Below are 21,652 nucleotides of genomic sequence, written 5' to 3' on the forward strand. Positions count from 1 at the left end.
AAAGGTCAGAGCACTAACCTAAAACTGAAGCTAGAATTCCGGAAGAAAGGAGGATTGTCAAACTCTTCAAGAGAAAGGCAGGCCTGGACATCCTCCATGGTGGGCAACTGCTCCTTGGTCCTTCCTCCTTGATTCCTTCTCAACAGACCTTCATTTGTTCCATTACACAGGGTGACTTGGCGGTTGTAGTCATCTAAGCTATGATTTTTTAAAAAATAAGTTAGTAAGGGCAGCTAGGTGGTGCAGTAGATAGAGCACCAGCCCTGGAGACAGGAGTACCTGAGTTCAAATCTGGCCTCAGACACTTAACACTTACTAGCTATGTGACCCTGGGCAAGTCACTTAACCCCAATTGCCTCACTAAAAAAAAAATTAGAATCCATAGAAATGTTCAATTATGGGAAAGACCATGAATTGGGACTAAAGAGGGGGGAAATCACTTGTGGGCTCTTCTCACAATACAAGTATTACATGTGATTTTGCTGCCTACATGGAGGAAACATACTCTTGTATGGCAAAAGCAGCCCCTTTTCCCCAAAAACATGACATTTGAGGCTGAGTTAGATAATAATTGTTGCTGTTAAAACAGTACTTAAGGGTTTGCAAAGTGCTTTGCTGCATTTGACCTTCACAGGAACAAAACAGGTATTTTATTAGCTTTATTTGGTAGTTGGGAAAACAGAGAATGAGGTTGTTTGTTACTTGCCCACAACCATACAGCTAGTATTTCTCAGAGGCTTCATTTGAACATAAGCATCATCACCATACCACATAGTTTCTCCGATGGGCTAAAATGTAAATATGGAATTCAAGTATTTAAAAGCATAGAATCACAAAATGTCGGAGTTGGAAAAGACCTTGAAAGTCAACTAGTGTCCAACCTACAAATAAATAGGAATCTCCTCTGCAATCTATTTGTTGTTATACAGACCTAGAGGATTAGGAACTAACCTTTCAATTCCTTGTATGTATAACTTTTATTTTTCAATTAACAAGCACTTTTTCCTTCCTTCTGACTTCCACATTCTTACCCACACACACACACACACACACAAAGAGAAAAGAAAAACAAAACCTTTATATAACAAATCTGAAAAGTCAAGCAAAACAAAACCTCACTTTGGCGGTGTCCAAAAATATATGCCTCATTCTACATCTTGAGTCCATCACTCCTCTGTCAAGAGATGGATAGCATGGTTCATCACTGGTCCTCTGGAATCATGGCTGATCATTGGATTAATCAGAGTTCTTTAGACTGTCAAAGGTGTTTGTCTTTAAGATATTGTTATTATATAAATTTCTCTCGGTTCTGTTCATCTCACTTTTCCTCCATTCATACGAATTTTCTTAGGTTTCTCTGAAACCATGTCTTTTATCATTTCTTATGCCCTAATAATATTCCATTATATCCATATGACAATTTGTTCAGCTATTCCCCAATTGATAGGCAATCCCATCAGTTTTCCAGTTTTTGACACCTCAAAAAAAAAAGAGATGCATAATTATCCATAGACCCATAAGTATGGGTCTTTTTCCTCTTTCTTTGATTTCCTTGGGGTATAAACCTAGTAGTGGTATTACTAGGTCAAGGGGTACATACAACATACATCCATAGATGTATTTAGACATAGTTCTAAATTGCTTTCCTGGATGCTATACCAATTCACAGTTCTATTAGGATTGCATTAATGTACCTGCTCTTCCACAGCCCCCAACAAAATTTGTCATTTTCTTTTTTTGTCATCTTTGCCAATCTAATGGGTGTGATGTGGAGCCTCAGAGTTGCTTTGATTTATCTTTCTTTAATTATTAACTACATGGAACATTTTTTTCATATGGCTGTTGATAGCTTGGATTTCTTCCTTTGAAAACTGTTTTTCACATCTTATGACCATTTATCATTTGGAAAATCTTGATCAGAGAGACTTGATGCAAAGACGTTTTTTCTCTAGTTAACTGTTTCCCTCCCAATTTTAGCTTCATTGGTTTTGTACGTTAAAAAACTTTTTTAAAAAATTTACAAAACTAATCTGATACTGGCTAAGAAATAGAGTGGTGAAACAATGGATTGGATTGGGTACACAATACAAACTAGTAAATGATAATAGTAATCTAGCGTTTGACAAATACTATTTGACAAAAATTTCTGGGAAAACAGGAAAGTAATTTGGCAGAAACTAGGTATAGACTGACATCTCACACTGCATACCAAGATAAGGTCAAAATGAGTACATAATTTAGACATAAAGGATGATATCATAAACAGATTAAGAGAGCATGGAATATTTTCCCTACCAGATTTATGGATAAAAGAAGAATTTATGAACAAGCAAGGGAGAAGAAGAAGAAGAAGAAGAAGAAGAAGAAGAAGAAGAAGGATAATTTTGATTACATCAAATTAAAATTAAACATTTTAAAGGGTTTGCACAAACAAAACCAATGTAACCAAGATTAGAAAGGAAGCAGAAAACTGGGGGATAGTTTTACAGCAAGTTTCTCAGCAATACAATACAATGATCCAAAATAATTCCAAAGGACTTATACTGAAAATGCTATCCACACCTACTGAGAAAAAACGTATGGAGTCTGAATGTAGATTGAAGCATACTTTTTAAACCTTCTTTATTATTCTTAGTTTTTGGTCTATTTTCTTTCTTTTTAAATTTTTTTTCAAACAATTTTTTCCAGTTATATGTAAAGATAGTTTTCAACATTTGTTTTTATAAAATTTTGAGTTTCAAATTTTTCGCCCTTCCTTCTTTCCCTCCCCCCTCCCCAAGACAGAAAGCAATCTGATATAAGATATATATGTACAATCACATTAAACATGCTTCTGCATTAGTCATGTTGTAAAAGAAGAACCAGAACAAAAGGGAAAAAAACTCAAAAAACAAACAAAACAAAAAAATAGAAACAGTATGGTTCAATCTGCATTCAGATTGCACAGTTCTTTTTTCTGAATGTGGAGAGCATTTTCCATCATGAGTCCTTTGGAATTGTCTGGGATCATTGTATTGCTGAGAAGATCTAAATTTATAACAACTGAGATGGAGGGAATTTGAAATTCAATTTTTAAAAATGAATGTTACATTTTTTGTTTACATGTAATTGAGAAAAAATAAAATGAAAATTAAATGCAAAAAATAGTATGTAACCAAAACTGTCCATTTTACCTTCTATGCGCCTCTCTATTGCTTGTATGGCCATAAACTCTTTCCCTGCCCAATGATCTGACAAAAATTACTTTCTTATTCTTCTAATTTATTATGGGATCTCATACCTAAGTCATGTATCAATTTGGAGCTTCTCTTGATGTGTAGTGTGAAGTGTTGGTATAAAACTAATTTCTTTCCATCTTATTTCCAGTTTCCCAGAAAGTTATATTGTCAGTGTGAATCCTTACCCCAGTAGCTGGGGTCTTTAGGGTTTATTTATCAAACATTAAGCTATGAGATTTGTCTGCTTGTGTATGGTATGTACCTAATGTGTTCTTACACGATCTGTTTCAACTGAATCAATCTCTTTTTTAAGTATCAAATCATTTTAATGATTATTATATGTATACACACATGCATAAATCTGAAATCCAGTACTGTTAGATCCCTTCTTTCTCATTTTTTTGTTTCCCTTGAGATTCTTGACCTCCTCCAGATGAATTTTATTACTTTTTCTAGCTCCATAAAGTAATCTTTTGATATTTTGATTGGCACAGCAATAAATAAGTAGATTAATTTAGATAGCATTGACATTTTTATTATATTGGCTTGGCCTACCCACGAACAATTTATAATTTTCCAATTATTTGGCTGTCTTGATTTCCATAAAGAAAGTTTTGTAGTTGTATTCATATAGTTCCTGTGTTTTCTTTGTTATAAACCCGTGATTTCTTTCATATAAGGTACTCCCAAACAAGGAAACATCCTCTACCAATGCAGGTTGGCACTTTTTCTGCTACTTGTAGTATTAGAGTTGCCTAGAGTAGTGAGAAGTTAAAGGAATTGCCCTAGTGTCTCCCAGACAGTATGTTTCAGAAGTGAGCCTGAACTCATATTTTCTTGGCTCCAAGGTAAACTAATTACTCACTATGTCATGTTGCATTTCACGCAAACCTTTATTTAAGAATAACAGAATTCTGACGCTCAAAGGCTCTTAGAGTTCATCTAAGCCAAAGAACTGAAGGCTGGAAGGGTTAAAGGACCTGTCCAAGGTAACATAACTATCATGTAGATAAAATGTAAACTCCTTGGGGGTAGATAATGTTTTGTTGTTTTTATTTTGTTTTGTTTTCTTCTTATCCCCAGTATCTAACATCATGCCTGATAACCATTGTTGGCAATGACTCTCCCTTTGAACCTCATAGAGAATTTTTTTGTTCCATTCTTAATTTTCTTACAATGTATTATAGTTATTTGTGTATATGTTTATCCCCCTCTCTAAACTATATTCTCTAGGAACACATAGATCATGTCTCATCTATAATTTATATTTTGCACCTCTTCCAGGGCTCAGAAGAGTGTTCTACACTTTGTAAGTGCTTAATAAATTTTCTGAATTTTATTTTTTTAAATTTTATTTATTTATTTATTTTGCGAGGCAATGAGGGTTAAGTGACTTGCCCAGGGTCACACAGCTAGTAAGTGTCAAGTGTCTGAGGCCAGATTTGAACTCAGGTGCTCCTGAATTCAGGGCCAGGGCTGTATCCACTGCGCCACCTAGCTGCTCCCCAAATTTTCTGAATTTTGCTGAATTGAATTGTCACTATTGAAAAGCCCTATTCTTGGATTTCATCACGGCATGGGTGTGACTCTAGCTTCCTAAGGACTATGCTAGCATGGACAAGTTGTGGCAGAATCTACTGATACAAGCTTAGTAATGAGCTTATTTATCCTTCAAGAACCAAACTTGATATGGTCAAAGAGGATCATCACCTGTTTGGCTACCAGGTAATGAATATTTTTGACCCTTGAAACTCATGTTACTAAGGCATTCAGGGGTTACAATCAGAATTGGAAGAGGGAATATCACCCTGATGGTATTATAAAATTATATATTTAGGACTGAAAGAGCTATCACCAATATTTTGAAGTTTTGGAGAGTGTCTCCTAACAACCTAGCAAGTTCAACTTACATTTGCTTCAGGTACATCTTTGCTAAAGGTGTCTGAGCAACATAACTTTTAGCCCACATTGGGATGTAATTTTTAAAGATACTTTTGTAAGGGAAGTCAAATTGGCCTACCAAGAACATCCTAGGGAGCATGTACCCAAAATCCTCCCCCCCAAAAAAAAAACTTCTGGGAACTCCAGCTACAGAGTGATACATAAGGGTGTATTGGAGATGATGAACTTCTTAGCTTCTAGACATGTCATGGTCCAGTTCTGAAAGTATTTGTTCTTTTGTGGCACACCTCTTGGTCTTTCCCCTACTCCTGAGCAGGGGAGGGGAAAAAGGATGGTGGGGAATGAGTGCTGTGGTTTGGTTTGGTTTTGGGTTTTTTGCATGGGGCAATGAGGGTCAAGTGACTTGCCCAGGGTCACACAGCTAGTGTGTGCCATGTGTCTGAGGCTGGATTTGAACTCAGGTCCTCCTGAATCCAAGGTCAGTGCTTTATCCACTGTGCCACCTAGCTGCCCCCAAGTGCTGTGTTAATTAGAAGAGGAGAAAGCTTCCAGCTATGTCCACTAGCTTTTGTCATATAACACTAAGGCTTACAGTGAGGGGTAGAAAAAAGCTGGACTTTCCCAACCATAGCATCATGGCAGCCATACCCATTTGGTAGCTCAGTCAAAGGACTTGACTGAGCAATCTTGTGCCTAGGCCGTTGGTTGACTTCTGCTTCATATTTCCATTAGTGATCTTAGGTGAACAAGTATCTATCCCCAAATGGATGCATCTATATTTAGAGGCATTCTTGTGAATGGTGAAGGTCCTCGAAGCTTTTGGTAAAAGCTCAATAACAGCAAAGGAAGGAGTTCCCAGGAGCCATTCCAGTGCTTTTGGAGAAGACGGACACCAACAATAGGATTGGACCAAGTCTGGCTTATTTTGCCAAAAGTTGTTTGGCCAATAAAGAGGGAAAATGGAAAATGCCTCATCGGCAATCCTACAAACTACTTTAAGTTTAAATGGTTTCGAGATATAACAGTAGCTAGCATCACTACTTGTTTAATTTAAGTCTTAATGTAAATGCATAGCTTCTGAGTCTTGTGTTTTAGCATTTTTCTGTGTAGGAAAGAATTTTTTTGATACCTAATTTGCATGGCACATTGAGGACCTTTCTCCTCATCCCTTTCAAGGAAACTGAGATGTGAGCCTAAACCTAAGTATAACAAATCATTCCCCATAATACCAGGGTAGAGTTTAATAAATGAAGACTGTGAGGAAAGAAAATTCAGCCCATCTCATTAGAGAGACCAGAATCTACCAGGATTGAACAAGTCCGACCCCTTGTCTGTGCCTAGACAGGGACACAGAAGTCCAGGATCTTTGGATCCCACAGGAATTCCTCCCATGTTACCCTTTAAACAAACACCAAAAGGAATTAAAAAGAGACAATTAAAAGTACTTTTAACATATGGCTTGTGAAGGCATAAGGGGGAAAAATCTAGATTTTAATTCCAGCTTTTTGCTTCATTACCTGTCACAAACAATTTCCCAGCGGGAGAATCTTGAATTCTGACTAATCAAGGTTGAGTCTTCCAATCTTGATGCACCAAACAACTCATCTGTACAGACATCACATTCATTCTTTCCTGTGGCAAAGTTCCAGTAAGGTAGTGCAAAGGACTCATTGCCAGTGAGTTTCTAAAATCAAAAAGAAGAAGAAAAAAAACCCTGGTCACCATTTCATACTGCCCATCAAAGCTGTCCCCAGAAAATGTTGGCACTAACACCTGCCACCATCTATAGCAAAGTTCGAAGGACCAGAATGAAAAAGCAAATGTCTTTGAAATGATGGAAATGTAAGAATTTTGACTGACCTGAAGATCTCTTTCCAGCAACAATAAATGATACCTGTGCCAGGTAAGGAATGCAGGCCCTTGGTGGGAGAAATCTATGGCCTTGAATGGTCGCCCTGGTCCTGAAACAATTAGGAATATGGTAAGGTAGACGTTAAGAGATTTAACATGAAAGAGCCACTGACTCCCTGACATTGTGGTCTGGAATGTTGTGGCACATTGGGAGAGGGGAACTTATTTATCTGGCATTTCTATAAGGCAGGAGTCACCAAACTACAGATCACGAGCCATATCCACAAAAATCATTATTAGCTTATGGGCAATACAAATACAGCAGAAGGCTGGATTTGGCTCATGGACCATAGTTTGCCATATTAATTAGAGCAGGAAGAGACCTCAGATATTATCTAGTGTGTGTGTGCCCAATATCACACAATCCAATCTAAATCCAACAAGATTTCTTTCTTTCTTTCTTTTTTGGTGAGGCAATTGGGGTTAAGTGACTTGCCCAGGGTCACACAGCTAGTAAGTGTCGTGTCTGAGGCCGACTTTGAACTCAGGTCCTCCTGACTCCAAGGCTAGTGCTTTATCCACTGCACCCCCCAACAAGATTTATTAAAGCACACCATATATACAAACATTCCTTGCCCTCAGGGAGCTTATATTCTACTGGGGGACATACAACATGTAAACAGAAAAAATATACATGATAATTTGAGAAAGGAGAGAGTACTACTGCTATGGGAATAAGACAAAGAAATTCAAACCCATTTGATTATTTTAATATGTACAATATTTCACATAGAGTGGGGATATTTGGGGCTGCTTGACAACTACCAAATCATCAATTCTACCTTTTTTCCCTCTTTCAGAATCTGTCTATTTTATCATAACCATCAAGGGGACTTACTCTACATGCCAGTTATGCTGGATGATCCCCATTCTAGAACAATGAGAGGAGTCTAGTCAATTACAAAATCTGGATTCAAATTCAGACTCCATGTTACAATCTGTATGACCTTGGTCAAGTACCTTAAACTTGCTGAGTCCCAGTATTCATATACCTGTTAAATGGTGAGACTAAGCATCTCTAAGCTCCCAATTATGGATCTACAATTCTAGGATGATCTAAAATTCCTATTTTTATCCTGTGTTCTCTCTTGTAATTTTGCTCAGTCCATCCCCCATGTCTAAAATGAACTCTCACCCACCTCTACCTGTTTAGATTTTACCTTCATTCAGGGCCCAATTCAGGGAAAATTCCTCCATGAAGTTTCGTATCTCATAGATAGACATAGTCAGGCAAGTAGGTGGAATAGTAGATAGAATTCCAGACCTAGAGTCTGGAAGACTCCTCTTTGTGAGTTCAAATCTGGTCTCAGATACTTACTAGCTGTGTGACCCTGGGCAAGACATTTAACCCTTTTGCCTCAGTTTCCTCATCTGTAAAATGAGTTTAAGAAGGAAATGGCAAACCATACCAGTATCTTTGCCAAGAAAACTCCAAATGGGGTCATGAAGGGTCAGACACAACTGAAAAATCATTGAACAACAAGAAGAAGTTGTCAGTCTTTCCTCAGCTTTTTCATAGCACTTTGAATTTTCCTTTATGTTTTTTTCTTTGTAACTTTGGTATTATTTGTATTTCACTGATTTCTCCAAGGGGCAAGGAAGGTATCGTTTTTTCATCTATGTATCCCTAGTGCTTTGTCCATAGTGGATCCTTATTAATTATTTGCTGAAAGGAAAGGGAGTTGACAGAATGCTTATAAATACCTCAGAAAGAGGAACAAGGAATGTGCAAGGTATAAAGTGTTTCCCTGGAGACCACTAGAAACCTTTCTCTTATTAAGCTTCCTTCAAATATCTTATGATAATAATGATATGAAAACTATGAAGTTTTATTTAAACCCAAACACATACATACCCTGCATACATTGCAAGAAAACCTCCTATCTCTGAGGTTTATACTTCATGATCCTTAACCAGAACCTAAGCAGAAAATCTCAAAGGAAAAGGCTGAAGGAAAATCTAGTTAGAGTAAAGGGAATGGAGGTAAAAAAAAAAAATTCCTCACTTTTAGAAGCCAACATCGGGTTCTGTATCATCCTGTGTGTGGTAGAGCACTGGCCCTGATGTCAATGGATCTGGGTTCAATTATTTTTTTTTAGTGAGGCAATTGGGGTTAAGTGATTTGCCCAGGGTCACACAGCTAGTAAGTGTCAAGTGTCTGAGGCTGGATTTGAACTCAGGTTCTCCTGAATCCAGGACTGGTGTTTTATTCACTATGCCACCTAGCTGCCCCTGGTTCAATTCTTTTGTGATACTTTTTTTTTTAGTGAGGCAATTGGGGTTAAGTGACTTGCCCAGGGTCACACAGCTAGTAAGTGTTAAGTGTCTGAGGCTGGACCTGAACTCAGGTACTCCTGACTCCAGGGCCGTTGCTCCATCCACTACACCACCTAGCTGCCCCCTTTTGTGATACTTATTGACTGTGTGACCTTTGGTAAATTGCTTTACCTCTTTATGGGCCTCATCTTCTTCATCTGTAAAATTAAGGGGTTGGACTGGATGGCTTAGCTAAACACTTGTTGAGTGTCCTCTGAGCTCTCTTCCACCTCTAAATCTACTATTTTTTGCTTTTGAAAGGAGCTTATAATAATTTGGAGGGTCACACAATCACATATTTAGAGTTGGAAGGGACCTTAGAAACCCCTCATTTTAGAGATTTGAAATTGAGTTCCAAAGAGTTGGTCAATATCAGATAGTAGTTGTTATTGTCGTTCAATCATTTCAGTCATGCCTGAAATGATCCCCTTTGGGGTTTTCTTGGCAGAGATATTGGAGTGGTTTGTCATTTCCTTCTCCAGCCCATTTTACAAATGAGGAAACTGAGGCAAATAGGGTTAAGTGACTTGACCAGGGTCACATAGTTAGTAAGTATCTGAGGCTAACTCCTGACTCCAGACCTGGTGCTCTATCCACTGTGTCACCTAGATGCCTCAAGGTAGTCATTTAGTAGCAAAGCTAAAATTTTAATTTGGAACCTCTGACTCTGAATCCCATGCTATTTCCATTATATCATCATACCATCCCAACAGAGGCCGATTTAAGAAACAGTCAAAGAATCCAATTTACCTTAAGGTAGGTTCAGGAATATATTCAAATCCTAGACAAACTGAGAAGATGAAGTTTGAACAAAACTAACCTGTCTGGATGCATCAGATCAGAGAACACATCCTTCCATCCTTCAAATTCCACTCAGGCACTGACCTCTATATCTGGTCTTAGGCTAAGCTAAATAGTGAGCTTGGAAGGAAAGGAAGAGCCCAGTTTTCTTGGGCATTCTTCCAGAGTTCTGCCCTAAAGGAGTTCACAGGGATAGGAAGGACAAAATCCATTGATGCCACTTTGTTTTTCCAAAACCATCACCCAGGTTTTAAGTAGTACAAGAAAAGTTACACTCTAATCCTATGGGTATTTGGTGACTCTGGCGATTATGGAAAGATGTTCACAAAGATGTGAATTTAAACTTAGTTTTCAACATGAAAGTCCTAACTTTGCACAAAGGATTTTTACTTGTATAGGCATATTTTTAATTAAGTCTCCTAATTTGAAGAAAAGTTCCCAGAGCTATTCTGTGCACACATTTAAGAATGTGTGGGCTTTTTTTCCTTTTTTCTTTTTCTCGAGCCAAACTAAATTAGCCTTCACTTCATCAATTCTTGGCTTTGAGGATTAATGGCACCATGCTGGAAAGTTGAGAGTATGAACCATATAACCAAGGAGAAAAGAGAAAAGCAAAACTAAATGAAGGAAATAACTAGTATAGTCTTTCAGCTTGGTGTACCAGCCTAGACTTGGAGACAGGGTGATCTGAGTTCAAAACCCCACTTCTAATATATATATGAGCTTTGTGACCCTTTCTGAAATCTTTGTTTCCTTATCTGGGAGGATAGGGAAAGGGGCGAGAAGGAGGGAGTTGCACAGATAATAAGGACTCGGAATCAGGATTTGAACTCAGGCTCTCTGGATTTCAGAGGACCTGGGTTTAAATATCAACTCTGTTTCTCTAGAGCTAGCTCTTACTGACTTGCTAAATAACAGGCCTTGATTTGTAATTTTGTTGATTTTCTAGACTAGGGGTCAGCAAACCACAGACCTCAGTGGAACCCTCAGCCAGGAATGGTTCTTACATTTTTAAATAAACTTTTATTGCTTTTTAAAATGTGAAAACCATTCATAAGGCCATACAAAAATGGGTGGGAGGCTAGATTTGGTCCCTGGGTCACAGTTTGCTCACCTCTACTATAGACTTAAGAAAATTATGGAGAAAATGTGAAATAATTCAGAATAAACTTTAAAATGTGTTGTGGGTACGATTTTTTCTGTAGAACTGGTGGCTAAACATTTAACACAGCACATAGTATCTGTGTGAACCTGGCCAACTCATATAACTTCTCTCAGCCTCAATTTTTTCTTCTGTAAAATGAAGAGATTAGACTAATTGACCCCTAAAGTCCCTAGGAACTCTAAATCTATCTTCTTATGATCCTTTCATTCTTTACTTTCAGGATTATTGTGAAGCTCAAATGAAAAAATAGATGTAAAGTACTTTGAAAACTTTAAAAACTAGCTACTATTATTAGTTGCAAAATAAGCTCAACCTAACCATACGCATTTGGGGATAAGCTATGATACATTCATAAACCTGTCTTTCCCTGCAATTTGCTCTCCTCTCTAATAAACCCACTTACTGAAATAAATCATTCCCTTTTTGCTCTACTCCTAATGATATACTTTGAACAAAGGGAGTAGGGGGAACTAACCTAATAGTGTATCTCTGACAGAGTAATAATGTAACCACACAAAGAAGTTATAAATGCTACAGTTGGCAATTTGTGGCTGAGTTCCATTAGGCCCCAACAGGCCCAGCCAATGCTGAGTAGTAATGACGTAGTCTGGGTGGATGGTCTTCTTTGCAAGGTCCAAGGCATCCAAGAATTGCTCTCTCTCTAGAGGAGTCAAAGAATGGATATTCTTCCGAAAGACTGGTGGCTTCTTTTGATTGCAGTTGGAACCTGTCCAGCCAAACTTGCATTCTCCACAGTTATAGCCAGCAAAGTTGTCTAGATTCAGAAAAGAAGAAAAAAAATGTTGGCCTAAAATATAGTCAGATTTTCAGATATTTCCCTTAATCTGGTTGTTGACCAATATAGTCTTTGATATGAAAGAGTAATTTTATATATACTAATATGTGTAATATAAATGTGTATCATAAATTTATATTGAAAATGCAATATACTTATTTATATAACTGTGCTCTGTTATATATACCCTAGCATAATGCATAATGTTTTATTTATATATTCATATGCACATATGAATATAGTCACAATTGGTGAAACTGAGGCCCAAGGAAGTTGTTAAGAATTTGTTCAAATAATTAGAATTTGAAGTCAAGTTCTCTAATTCCAGAAGTAGTGAAATTTCCACCATATGACAGTTGCCCTCGCCACCCCAAAAAATGGAGGGATATTTGCTACACAGAGCAAAGGAATCTAAGCTTCTTTCCTTGCCCTCCTCTGAGATTTAACATCTCTATTTCTAGAAATCAAGCAGATTCATGTCTAGTTCATTTCTTAAACTATTTTTAAATGCTCTGCCTCAGACCAGACTAGTTCTCACTCCTGCTCTGGGGGTCCTGAACATCTGGCTGATGGGAATTTTTCCATATGAAGTCCCAGACCCCAGCTTACTCACTGCTGTCTTACAATCTTCAAGCCACCCCTGCCCCACTCCCTTTCTACCAGTAATTAAACAGTACTATCATTCCTGCCAAGGATATGTCAATCAACGACCCTATAGCTACACTTGCCACCTTCCACTCTGGGGAAACTAGGTGGTACAGTGGATAGAGCATTGGCCCTGAAGTTGGGAGCACTTGAGTTCAAATCTCACCTTAGACACTTACTAGCTGAGTGACCCTGGCAAGTCACTTAACCCCAACTGCCTTAAACATTTGGGGCCATCTCCAGTCATCCTGATATATAACTTGCCACTGGACTCAGATGACTCTGGAGGAGTGAGGTTGGTGACTTCCAATGGCCCTTCCTCACTTAAATCCAATTCACTTCAAGTCACATCACCCTGATTTCATGGCCTTTTTTAAGAACAAAGAACAAACAACAATACAAGATATCCCACTCTAGCCACCATTCCTCTTAATGTGTTGCCTAACCCTAGTCAAATAAATGTAAGCTCTTCAAGGGCAAGTATAGTCTGATTTTTTTTTAAAAATCTTTGTATCTCCAGTAATTAAGTGATAGTCACATAATAGATTCTTTTTCATTCAGTGCTGTAAAGATCATTGTTTTGGGTGGGTTGTGTTGTTGTTGTTGTTGTTTTGGTGTAGTTATTCTGCCCACCAAATAGATCGCAACCTCTTTAGAACCTAGCAGTAGTCTTTGCTCATTGCTGTGGCTAAAAAAATTCATTACCTTGTGTCCAATTTAGTCAGTCAGTCAGTAGATAAACATATTAAGCCTACTCTGTGCCAGGCACTATGCTAAGTGCTGGAGATTCAAAGAAAGGAAAGGTAAAAGATAGTCCCTGCCTTCTTTGAGCTCACAATATAACAGGCTGCAGACAATTACATGCAAGCAAGCTATATACAGGATAAACAGAGAAAAGTCACCAGAATTAAAAGGGATTGACAGGGGGCATCTAGATGACCCTGGAGTCAGGAGTACCTGAGTTCAGGTCCGGCCTCAGACACTTAACACTTACTAGCTGTGTGACCCTGGACAAGTCACTTAACCCCAATTGCCTCACTGAAAAAAAAAAAAAAGGATTGACAAAGGATCAAGTGAGAGTTTTTTGAGGATGTGGGAGTGCGGGAGACAGGGTCATATTTATAAACAGTGGGGAAGCCCCCAGTAGACAGAGAGAGATTGAAGATATGAGACTTGGCTAAAAAGAAGAATAGCTAGTATTTATATTACACAGTGCTTTAAGGTTCGTTAAATACTTTACATAAGGTAGTTCATCTGAACCTCACAGTTCTGTGAGGTAAGGTGCAATTATTCATTATCCCCATTTTATAGATGAGGAAACTAAAACAGACAGAGGTTAAGTGGCCTGACCAGGGTCACACATCTGGTACATGTCTGAGCCAGCACTGAATTCAGGTTTGTTTGGTTTTTAATCCCAAATCCTTCCCTCTACCCACTGTACCATTTAGCTCCCTAGAATGGTTCTCCAGTGACATAAAGCCAGCCAATAAACATTTTTAAAGCACACATTATATGTTAGGCATTGTGCTAAGTACCAGGATTATGAAAAAGAAAGACAATCCCTGCCCTCAAGGAGCCTATAATCTAATCAGGGAAGACAATACAAAAAAGGAGGCTAAAAGAGTATTGAGGAGGTACCCCATACTGGGTCAAGATGGAAAAGTCCAAAGGAGTGCAGCCAGGTAGGTAATGGGATGTCTGGTTTGAGTGTGTTCCTTAAATGGAGGCTCTGGAAGGAGCCTCTAATCAGAACTCTTATCAGAGGGGCCACAGGGCTAGAGTAGCTGTGAGTACCAAGGCTGACAAGATCTTGCAGGATGAAGAGGTTCCTGGGGCAGGATGAAGAAGTCCAAAGACGTAGAAGTCGATAGGAAATTCAAGTCCATCACTGAACAACATCTTCAAAGCCTTTCTAGCTTGGAAAAAAAAAACCAAATAGAGCTTGCAAAATATCAGTCACCCTCCACTATGAAATCGTAGAAGAAGACTTTGGAAGACTTGAAATAGCTCTGAATTCTGACACTATTCTCCTTCCCTCCACTCATTGATTATGAAGAGGTGTAACGGAGGCATCTGTTATTTTATGTTGAGTGCTGGAACAAAATGAGACACTCATAAGTCATTTGACAGTCAATAAAAGGAGATTTACTTAACCATAGTTTAGAAAGGATATTCAGCATGCAGTTTCTTTCATTAAAAAACTGAATCTGGTCAACAGAGCAGGGTGCAGTGACTTAGAAAGTCTCAGGATATGCACCAAGTCTAAAGGGCCTCACTTTCATGCGGGTAGGCTTTTTATGCCCTAAATTGACCAAGAAATTGTATCAATAGGACTAGAAGTCACCAAGAAGTATCCTCTGGGCCAATTAATTCCAGGAGTTAAATCTGGAGGCTTTTAGGGGGAAAGCTAACCTAAATTGGATTGGAAGATCAGGGAAGAGGAACCCTAGTAGATAGTGTGCTATATCTACAAGCATACACGTTCATGTATGTATATACAGCCAATTCTCACTTCTGCGGACTGTTCCACAGAATTCTATGCAGATTTTTATGTCATGCAAATTTGCCTTCTAACTTGGAGAAAGAAAAGAGAGAGAGAAAGGGAGGGACAGAGAAAAGGATCCTGGGGTCTGTGGAGGTAGGGGCCAGCACATGGTTCAAGAACACAGAGAAGCAAGAGCTGGAAGAGCAACAAGAAGGGACTGGGGACAAGCATGCAGTACCCCAGCACAGATAGATAAAAGACAAGTAGGGAGGTACCAGATGTCTCAGGCCAAGCCACCATCCAGCAACAGCAGTGGTCAAGGTCTGTTCTTCTACTTTCACTTGGAAGTTTCACTTGGGGTTGTTTTTTGGTTTTTTGTTGGGGTTTTTTTGGAGGGAAAAGGATGGGAGTTCAGGGAGCACCTAACCAAAGGGAAGGAGAGGGAGAAAGAGAGAGAGAGAGAGAGAGAGAGAGAGAGAGAGAGAGAGCAATACAATCCATGAGAATCTACCCCTGTACTTTTGTCAAATTAGAGTGAAACAAGAAAGAAGGACTCTTCAATTAATTCCATCCTTTCTTATAGTTTATTTTCCCTTGGGATCAGGACTATATACAGCTACCCAAAAGTGAGACCAAGGCAGGGAGGGGGAGGGAGAAGTTGATTTCCCTGAATTTGAATGAAATCTGACACAGGAAGTCGAGAAAGTCCACTTTATTTCACAAAGGAGGCAGAGTTAAGATAAAACCAATGGAAGTTGGCAGGTTGTAAAGGTGAATTAGCTGCAATATTGTCAGGAGGTGCAATTCGACTTAGGTTTTCCTGTCAACTACAGGTAGGTCTCTACTTTATCAGCACTCAGGGCTAGTAACAATGTAAGCAATAACTAGAAAGGCCAAGGAAGGGGAAAATCAAATGCAAACTAATCTAATCTGAAATTAAGGTGCTATCAGGAAGCTTCTTAGAACTTAGTTATAGGGGCAGCTAGGTGGTGCAGTGGATAGAGCACTGGCCCTGGATTCAGGAAGATCTGAGTTCAAATCCGACCTCAGGCACTTGACACTTACTAGCTGTGTGACCCTGGGCAAGTTACTTAACCCTCATTGCCTGCCAAAAAAAAAAAAACTCAGTTATAGTCAGATGAAAAGTTGAATGATGTTTTACATAATACAGAGAATGAGGCAAAGCTCCTCTCTTTGTAGCCAAAGAAAGGGAATTGTAGCTTCAGAAGGCCAAAAGCCACAGGGGAGGTGGGGAGAGAAAAGCATAGATTTCATTTGGTATTAACCCTTTATTCTCTGTGCATTGTTTTGTATTTATAGTGAAAGAGAGAGGTTTAGGACCAAGGAGCTCAGTGGGGAGACTTGAAAGGAAGAGAAGCTGATAAAAAGATCCATGGAGCTAAGCATTTGGGTATCACTTTCTTGCTATGTAGTGTAAGTCAACCCTTATGTAGCTCAATAACCTTACTTTGCCATAATCTTGAATGCTTCCAAGAAATGATAAATGACTAATAAGAAAAGGAATCATTCTTCAATGAGTTCCAATACTGACAACCATGTCACTGACTAATCTTGTCCAAATGACCATCACCACCTTTATTATAGGAGCAAAGCTATTGAAATTCAAGTCATCTTTTTTTCCTCTGCCCCCCTAATAACAATAATTAGCATTTCTATAGCTCTTTATACATATTACTAATTTGGCTCTCAAATAGATCAGTAGGGTATTATTATCCCCTGTCATAGAGCACTATAGCCTTCAAAAAACTTAAAATGAGTAACACTCAGACAGTAGAGGAGAGGTATATTATGGGTGTGACCCATCTGCAACACAACAAATGAGGAACTACAAAGAAAAACCAATGTAAAGGTAGTCATCAAAGAAATGTGTGATGGAAAAAGATGGGCCGATCATGTAGCAAGAGCAAAAGATAATTCCTGAACAGCTCACATTCATGATGGCAAGACAAAAGGAAGGAAGCCTCCATTGTGAAGAGTGTCACAAGATGGGCAGGACAGGCATTGATGGGCTGTCTTCTGCTCCATTGAAAGGAACGTCTATATTTATGTGATCACAGGTCTATATCACATGAGATGATATTTTGTTTTCTTTTGGGATTTTCTGGGAGGGACAATGAGGGTTAAGTGACTTGACCAAGATCACACAGCTATTAAGTGTCAAGTGTCTGTGGCCAGATTTTAACTCAGTTCCTCCTGAATCCAGGGCTGGTGTTTTATCCACTGTGCCATCTAGCTGCCCCCATGTGATGATATTTGTAAAGTGCTTTTCACAGTGTCTGGCACATAGCAGGAGCATAATAAATGCTCCCATCCTTCCTCTTTTCCTTCCCTCTGTTAAGGACTAAAATTCTAGCTAGTCTGTCTAAAATATCTAATGAGTGGTCGCCAATAAATTATAAGCTTTAGCAAGAGTTAGACTTTTAATCATTTATTAAGGAGAATAAGAATTTGGTAAAGAGAGAGAAAAAGGCCTAGATTCCTATCAATTAAAGGGAGAGTACATTTCTAGCTCCCTTCTCCACCAGAGTCCAGAGGAAAGAGAGCGCGAGACTGAGCGCGCCAGTCTCTTCCTTCCTCCTCCCAAGGTGGCGTCATTCCAATCGTTACACCTCCTTTCCTTATTCCTTTCTTCTTTCTTCCTTCCTTTCATTCTATTTGAGTATTTGAGTACTACAGTTGAAAAAAATGATACTTAGAGAAATTTAGCCTCATACAGCTAATAAGCAGTAGAGTGGCAAAGGAAACACAAAGTTTTCTGATTCCAATGTCAAGGTTCTCTCAAGTGCACCAAAGCTCCCTCTGATATATTTCTTTTTTTCCCCTTAATGTTCCTATTACATTTCTATAATTAGCAGCTAAAGTTATATCTCTCATTAAAATCAAACTATACCTTCATTAAAGCTAGCAAAATTATCCTCTCTCTCCCCCTTTATCTCTCTCCCCCTCTATACTCCTCTCTCTATCTCTCCATCTCTTTAGCTGACTATCTCTCCCTTTCCCCTCTCTCCGCATTTTCAGCTCTTTCTCTCTCTGTTCCTCTCCCCCACCCTTTCATCTGGCTGTCTCTCTGTCTCTGTTTCACCTCTCCCTCATCAACTGTCTCTCTGTCTTGTCTCCCTCTATTTTTGTATCTCTGTCTCTCTCCCTTCTTCTCTTCCTGTTTGTCTCTCCCTCTTCCTCTCTCTATTTTTTTTGTCTCTCTGTCTTTTTGTTTCTCTGTGTCTCACTCCCCTCTCCTTTTTCCTTTCTTTATTCCTCTCTTCCTTCATCTCTCTCTTGCCCTCTATCACTCTGTGTCTCTGTCTCTGCCTGTATCTGTCTGTATGTCCCTGTGTATCATATGATTAAATTTATTGTCATTTGGCTGTCTACAATGTGTTTTTCCTAATGCAGATATTTACAAATATGTCACTAGAGTCTCTGACGGAAGAGAAATTCTTCCTTTTTAATAGACTAAGAAGTTTTCCTTTCCAAATATTGTAATAAGAACTAATTTTTTCTCTGAATCTTAAGTTTTTGTCAATCTCTGACATTTATAAGCTATGAATTTTACAATGATGAAATAAGTTTCTTGTGGTTGACAATAGTAGTAACTGACTCAGTTTCTGTCTCAGCCTTCTGAAAAGAATCCATTGTCTTGAATACCTCCTTGAAATGGAATGTCTATAATAGGTTCATAGGATCTTAGATCTAGATCTGGAAGATACCTGGGGAGAAGTCTTTTAATCCAACCTCTTCATTTTACAGTTGAAGAAAGTGAGATCCATACAAATTTAGTGAATTTCCCAAAGTCATATGTATCGAAGGTAGGATCTGAATCTAGGTCCTCAGCACCAGGGCCCCTACTCTTTTTGCTATACAATGGTACTATAGTTGCCAGTGAAGGAAGACCACAGTTAGATGGTGCAGTGGATAGAGTGCTGGGTTTGGAACCAGGCAAATATGGCCCCAGACACTTACTAGCTGTGTGACCTTGGGCAAGTCACTTAACCCTGTTTGCCTCAGTTTTCTCATCTGTAAAATGAGCTGGAGAAGGAAATTATGTACCACTTCAATATCCTTACCTAGAAAACCCCAAGTGAGGTCACAAAGAGTTGGACATGACTGAAACAGCTGAACAACAAACAAATATAACACATTAATGAGAATTATTAAAGTGGGCTTGCACAGATTTGATCTAATCTAGATCCTTGGATATATTTGGGGTTTTTTTAAGTTATGTTCAGTCACACTTTCCCTCAACACGATGTAAAGAAAATATACCACATGTTGAATTTAGACTGTTTTATTTCAGGTCTTACAAAACTAAATATATAAGAGATCTGATAGTAGATTGAACCTATCCATAAGACGTGGTACACAAAAGTCTATCAACTGTTATTTCTTTAATTTACACTTACTCTAACATGAATATTTTGTTTCCAGTTATGAAGAGGTAAGTTGTTCCCTACCTATTGACATTACAAACTTTTTAAAAAATCCTACAGGAATAGAAACATATTCAACAAAAGTTTTTTTTAATGGACATTTAAAATTGTTTTTATGTGTAATTAGGGGAAAATAACATCCTAAAAAACATTTTTTTAAAGAAATAAGGTTTTCATGATGTTATGATGCTGACCAGGATGTTTCCTTTGAGAATGATGTTCCCCTGAAAACCTTAACATATATACTTCCCTACTATCTGTTTAAAAACATAATTATTTTTTAATCTAAGTATAATTCTTTACACACATTCTTTTTAATAAACATTTTTTTTGGAGTTTGGAGTTACAGATTCTACCCTCCCTCCTTTCCCTGATGAGGTGGTAAGTGGTCAGATATGGGTTGTACACGTTCAGTTGTGTAAAACATTTCCATATTGGTAATTTTTTATGACAAGACTCAAATAAAAGGGAAAAAATAAAGTATCCTTTAACCACTACCAAAAAATAATCCTGTTTTCAGGATGAGGCTAGTACAATAAGAAATAGACGTTCATAATACAGATTTTTTTTTAAAAAGGATTTTGTGGTCTTAGTAGTAAATGGAGTGGAGTGGGGGAGAGGAAGCCGTTAAATCATGAATCTTTCCACCATCTATGTATGATGTTCTTCAGCATAGAGGATTTACAATCTGTTACCTTTAGGGCTGGGCTAAAAATGGAAAGAGTGAGAACCACCTCACAGAGCATGTGTTCCTACATGCCATGCACAGCTCAAGCTCAGAAGACTATTAGACTAAGTGGTTTTAAAGACTAGCTGTTTAGTGCTTTTACAAGTAGCTCTAAATGGTCTATTCCTTTTAATTAAAGATTCTATTATTATAATAACAATACTTTATACTTACATAGACCCTTTCATCTACATAACTCAAAAGGATTTTACAAGGAGGTTTTCATCATTATCCCCATTTTAGAGATTGGAAAACTGAGGTACTTAGATACTTATACAAACAAGCAGTTCAACACCAAGCATTCAAAATATATGTGGCAGCCACCTTAAAAAAATAAAGTCCAAAGATTTGGGTACAATTGAAATGTTCCCATGATTTCTAGCCTGCTGTTGAAGTTTTTAAATATGAATACCTAATTCTCCTAAAACAGTCCTGCCTGGCAATGAAAGCCATAACATAGTATCATTTCTTCAATTTAGCCCTAAGGGGGCTGGTAAACAAACAGGATTACAGAATCTAGGACTTTGGATTGCTTGTATTATATTCTAACTATTTTTCTGCCTGAAGCATTAGCTTGTAGCATTTTAGAACTGTAATAATAATAATAGGCATTTATATAATAAAATACAAAGGAACCACTTTACAAATATCATCTCATTTGATCCTTACAACAATGCTGGTAGATAGATAGGTGTTATTACTATGCCCATTTTTAGATGAGGAAACTGAGGTAAATAGAGGTTAAGTGACTTGCCCAAGTCACAACAATACTGGGAAATAGGTGCTATTATTATCCTCGTTTTACAGTTGAGGAAACTGGGGTGAACAGAGATTAAGTGATGGTATCTGAGGATCAAGGGTGAACTCAGGTCTTCCTGATTCTAGGGCCCGGGGCCATTACTGTATCTCTTAGCTGTGTAAGAATAGATCTTATAGACAGGTGTGTGCTGGTAAATGTTTAACAAGTGTGTCTCCAAGGACATAATGTACATAAATGTACATAAAACAAAGTTTTGGGTTTTATCTGTATTATTCACATTTTCTCCAGTATTTTCTCAAGTCTAGACAATCAATAAAACACTAAATTCAATCTCTATGTGTTATGTTTGCTGATTACTGAGGTGTAGATTTTCAAACTGAAAATATTACAGTAGACTTGAAAGCGAGTAAGGATTGGCTCTGCCACACCTTTTAGAGACTACTTAGTCCAAAGTCCTCGTTTTAAAGATGAAGAAAGT

At 38.1% G+C, this 21,652-nt stretch overlaps 1 protein-coding gene across 1 annotated transcript in view; it reads right to left on the reverse strand.

Annotated features, from left to right (window-relative positions):
- DCT (dopachrome tautomerase) overlaps positions 1–21,652 on the reverse strand; it is a 36,204-nt gene that overhangs the window by 9,001 nt on the left and 5,551 nt on the right. The window contains exons 2-5 of the mRNA XM_043995796.1: positions 11,789–12,088; positions 6,981–7,081; positions 6,638–6,804; positions 19–198 (exon numbers count right to left, since the gene is read on the reverse strand). Of these exons, the coding sequence (XP_043851731.1) occupies positions 19–198; positions 6,638–6,804; positions 6,981–7,081; positions 11,789–12,088 (748 nt within the window). The remainder of the gene's footprint in view (positions 1–18; positions 199–6,637; positions 6,805–6,980; positions 7,082–11,788; positions 12,089–21,652) is intronic.

The sequence above is a fragment of the Dromiciops gliroides genome, chromosome 3 (assembly GCF_019393635.1).
Source record: "Dromiciops gliroides isolate mDroGli1 chromosome 3, mDroGli1.pri, whole genome shotgun sequence".
NCBI lineage: Eukaryota > Metazoa > Chordata > Mammalia > Microbiotheria > Microbiotheriidae > Dromiciops > Dromiciops gliroides.